Raw genomic sequence first — 4,769 nt, 5'->3', positions numbered from 1 at the left:
TAAATATTGCTGGTTGCGGACATACGAAGCGCAGTAGCAGTACCACTCACAAAGACGCTTTTCCTTTCTTTTCATTTTCTTTTCTTTTCTTTTCATTTCTTTATCATATATTTTACAGTCATTACTAATTAATACTAGTATTATCATTATTTGTATTTTACCTAATTACCCCTGTGTGATTATTAACTCACACACACTCTCTAAGGTGAGTTTTGTATGGCAAATTGGCAATAAACGTTGTATAAACGCTTATTTTGTAATTTGATTTTAGAAATGTATTCAAGTGAGCTGAAAATAAGTTATGGATAAGCATAGATTCTTATCCATAAACTATGTTTATCCATGTAAATAAATTATTAAAATAACTTTAAAATAACTTCTCAGCTAGTCATGAGTTATTTATATAAATCTGTAAAATACTTCTATAAGAGTTTTGTGTTATAAGATAAGTTTAAATAAACTCGAGATAATATAGATAAAATTATATGGAATTACTTTAAAATGGAAGTTATCTAATAAATATGTTTTTTTTAACTCTAATAAACATGTCTTTAATACCTTTTTAATGTAACTTAAAAAGTAAATTTATGTGAGGTGAGTGTTGGATTTTTAAGAGAAGCATTTTTGGGAAGATTTTTAATATTTATCACATATAAATTAAATAGAATTACCTCAACGGAGGGTTATGGTTAAGACAAAATAAATTATCTGAACTTAAGTTTTATTTATTTTTCTTTCTATTTCTCTATATTTTGGAATTTTTCATCACATTACACCCCAATTTACTTATTTTTCTTTATTATGTTCTAAGGTGGAAATATTAAAACCAAACGTAACATTGTCTTCTCTGGTCAGCATGGGTACTCGCGCTCTGCTTTTTGTTCTGCAATTTCGGTGTTAATATGTCCAAAAGGGACGAGATATTCTTCTATATAACGACCCTGCCACTGGGATCATGCTTCACAACTAGTCACATGAGCCCACTTTTCTGTATAGGATCATGCTTCCGGATAGAGAGATTCCAAATTATATTTAATAAATAAATCTTCTATTCCATGAAATATTCTAGTCACATGCATGAGCCCACTTTTCTGTAAATGTAGGAGCTACATAGATTAGATTATAGGGTTTTTCTGTTAATAAGATATGTGGTAGAATTTGTGTCTCTTGTTATCGTGTCCTCTCATTAAATGATTACAATTCATCTAATATTTTTGTTTTTTATAAAATATTCCCTCCGTTCCCGTTCCTAAATAAAAGACATATTCCAAAAAATTGCGCTTATTAAGAAAGCACTTAATGTAACTAATTAGTGCATTGATTTTTAAAAAATGCATATATTCTTCCCTTTTTATCTTTTGTCATTTTATCTCACTAATAATCATTGCATTTATACCAAAAGTCATAGTTAGTTGGATTAGTGGTGATTAATGGTAGGTGGTAATTTTGGAATTGAAAACATACAATTAATGTGAGGGGTAAATATGGAAGAGTAAAAAAACTTTTTGCAAGATTATTGTAAGAGGTCTTATATTTAGGAACATGAAAATTTTGAAACTATGTCTTATAATTAGGAACGGAGGGAGTATTACATTTTCCTTTATTAGAATCAAATTTTGTTCTTTATTAAAAGGCTTAATACATCAGAAGGCCCCTGTAATTGTAAAGGGAATCAAATCCAGGGCCTAGAAAATTTTTGCATCAAATTGGGTCCCTAGAAAATTTTTTTTAATTCAATTAAGGCCAAAGTGTGCCAGCTCTCAATTTTATCCCAGTCAGCATTTCCACGTGGCTTTTATTATTATTTTTTAATTTAAAAAAATAATTAAAAATTATTTTTAATTCCATCTCAGTTAAGTAATCAGAAAAAAAAATTAAAAAACTTAATAAATAACCTAATCTAACTAATAAACTAATCTAACCTATTCTAACCTAATCCCAAATCTAATAATCTAACCTAATCTAATCTAATAATCTAACCTAAAACAAAGCATCAAATTGAACCCAATCCCAAATTCCCAATTGAACCCTAACTGAGGAGAACGAAGAACACGATTGAGAGACAGCTCCACGAACGAGAGAGTTGCAGGAGGGAGGAAGGAGCTGAGCGAAGGGTGAAGAACGACAAGAAGAGAAGCGAACGAAGCTTGTTGGGTCGACTGAGATGAATTCTCAGAACCACGAAGCATCGAAGAACCCAAGGCTCAGTGGTCGTTCATCCACATCTTGTCCTTCACCCTCACTTTCATGCAAGACTTGTGGCTGTGGGAAAGAGGTAATTCTCTACCGATCCAATTCCAAGAATAACCCAGGAAAGCTATTTTGGAGGTGCCCTGATTGGAAGGTAATTTCTTCTCTACTGATTCATGTATAATTATTCATCTGATTGGCTGTGGTTCTGCTTGTAATGTTTGATTTTTCAATTGTTCCAGGAGAAAGGGACTTGTGGTTTTTTCGAATGGGATAAAGGTGTTGCTGCTGAAGATGGTATGCAGGGTTCTTCAAATCTGAATGAAGACATAAATGACATTATGGAAAAAAGGATTGCTAGTTTGAGGGAAGATGTTAAGGAAATAGTGCACAGGGCAATTATTAAGTTATGTGAAGACATGAATGAGAAGGACAACAAAATTGAGATGATGAAGATGAAGCTGGAAACAGAGGGATTGAAGATTAATGTGCTCTTGTTCTTTTTAGGCATTACTTTGGCTGTAGCAGTGTCAAAGTTTTTCTAGGAATGGGGTGTGGTGGATTTAGGGCTTAGGTTCTTATGTGTTGTCCAAGTTGAACTTCTTTTGTCTGCATTGTATGGCTTTTGTATTTTGCCAGGATTGAATTGAATGCAAAAGGTCCTATGTAATGAATGCAACATCCAGCATGATTAAATGCAATGTGTTCTGGTTGTTTTGAACATAAAGTATGGTCTTCAATTTTGTTATGTTTTCCCCTGCAATGTTCCATAACTCATGCACACAATAAAGTATACTTGCTGCCCTGTTTTGGCAGTATATGCACATGATGCATAATTGTAAAGTAAATGCTTAATAAACAAAAGCCAAATTGTTATAGAAAACACAACCTCAAAACATGTGAGTCTTGAACATAGCAAATGTGAGCCATAAAGCTAATACAAAAGGAATGGAGCCAAAGTAATGTCATCCAAGCATTTCATTACAATAGTTGGTGATGTGGTCCCATGTTCCACTAAATAACTATATCTAACATAACTATTACAAAAAAAGACAGATATGAGCATCTTTTGTTGTCCTGCAGCATCATGTGCTCCTCTTTTTCTTCAGATCCATCTTCTCCTTTTGATAACTCTCTTCTTTCCTTGGTCTCCTGGAATCCAATGACCAATCTCATTGTCTGGCCCTCTCTTTTTTCCCCTTTGATTAGGAGCAGCAACAACAGGTTTCTTGGGTTGTGTTGCAGGCTTTGAGGGCTGAGCAGCAGGCTTGGAGGGCTTAGTAGCAGGCTTTTTGGTGGGCTGAGCAACAGGCTTTGAGGGCTGGACAGCAGGTTTCTTTGGTTGTGATGCAGATCTAGCAGCAGGTTCTCCTTCATGTCTTGCCCTAGCAGCTGCAGCTGGAGATGGTGGAGGTGGTTGTGGTGCTTGATGTCTAGCTCTGGCGGCTGCAGCTGGAGATGCTGGAGGTGGTTGTGGTGCTTGATGTCTAGCTCTGGCAGCTGCAGCTGGAGATGCTGGAGGTGCTTGATGTCTAGCTCTGGCAGCTGCAGCTGGAGATGGTGGAGGTTGTGGTGCTTGATTTGTAGCTATGGCAGCTGCAGCAGGCTGAGATGGTGTTGGTTGTTTTTTGGCTTTTCCAGTGGCAGGTGGTGGAGCTTGTTTTTTTGCCCTTGAATCAGGTTGCACTAGCACTGGAGGTGGTGGAGCTTCTTGAGTTGATGGAGCAGAAGCAGACACATCTTGTGATGTAATAGAGCCAAAGACCTGTACAGAAACAAAGACCATACTTAGACATTTTTACCCAGGGGTTGCACAATCAGATGCAACATGGCTTAATTTTATTACCTGTGAGAGATCCTCTCTTTGTGGTTCATTCTCTTCTTCAATGTGCTCATCATCAAGTGGTGGAGATGACGGAGGCAAAGGGCACTTCCTCTGGTTGTGTCCTTTTTGGTGGCACCTACCACATGTGTAAGAACTGCCTCCCCTTTTTAATTTGGTTGGATTCTTCTTATCTGGTTCATCAGGTTCCCTTCTCCTTAATTTTTTGGGCCTTCCTGGCCCTCTTTTAATCTCAGGAGGAAGGATGTCATCTTGACTCATCTTTGGCCATTTATTCTCACCATTAATTGGGGAAATCATGTGCCCATAGCAAATTTCATAAGTTGCTCTAAGGTAATATTGATGCACATAATTCTCAGGCTTAAGACCCTTATCATTGAAGCAAGCCACAGCATGTCTACAGGGAATTCCATTTAATTCCCAATAGTTGCAGGTACATGATTGCTTATCTATATCAACTATAAACTGGTCTTCAAAACCAGCATGCTCAACTTGGAATAGACCTTGAGCAACCCAAGTTGCTACCCAATTACCACTATACTTTATCTCTCTATCTAGCCTCTTCCTAGGTTTAGGCATCACATTACCCTTCCATTTTTTACTTTTTTCTCTCAAAGTAGCAAATCTGGTCATTAAATACTTCCTAATCCATTCAAACATTGTGATAAGGGGTTTGTCCCTAGCAACTAAAATGGTACAGTTGAAAGCCTCAGCCAAATTATTCATGGTTACATCA

At 36.3% G+C, this 4,769-nt stretch overlaps 1 protein-coding gene across 1 annotated transcript; it reads left to right on the top strand.

The window, feature by feature from the left end:
* Positions 1 to 1,950: 1,950 nt before the first annotated feature.
* LOC130729027 (uncharacterized) lies at positions 1,951 to 2,980 on the top strand. The gene is made up of 2 exons (XM_057580642.1): positions 1,951 to 2,344; positions 2,433 to 2,980. The coding sequence occupies exons 1-2, from the start codon at positions 2,165 to 2,167 to the stop codon at positions 2,733 to 2,735; spliced, it is 483 nt and encodes a 160-aa protein (XP_057436625.1). The 5' UTR covers positions 1,951 to 2,164; the 3' UTR covers positions 2,736 to 2,980.
* The last annotated feature ends 1,789 nt before the right edge of the window (positions 2,981 to 4,769 follow it).

This window comes from Lotus japonicus, chromosome 1 (genome assembly GCF_012489685.1).
Source record: "Lotus japonicus ecotype B-129 chromosome 1, LjGifu_v1.2".
In the NCBI taxonomy this organism is placed as follows: Eukaryota; Viridiplantae; Streptophyta; class Magnoliopsida; order Fabales; family Fabaceae; genus Lotus; species Lotus japonicus.
Note: the sequence above shows the minus strand (reverse complement) of the source record. Positions and strands in the feature narration are given on the sequence as shown.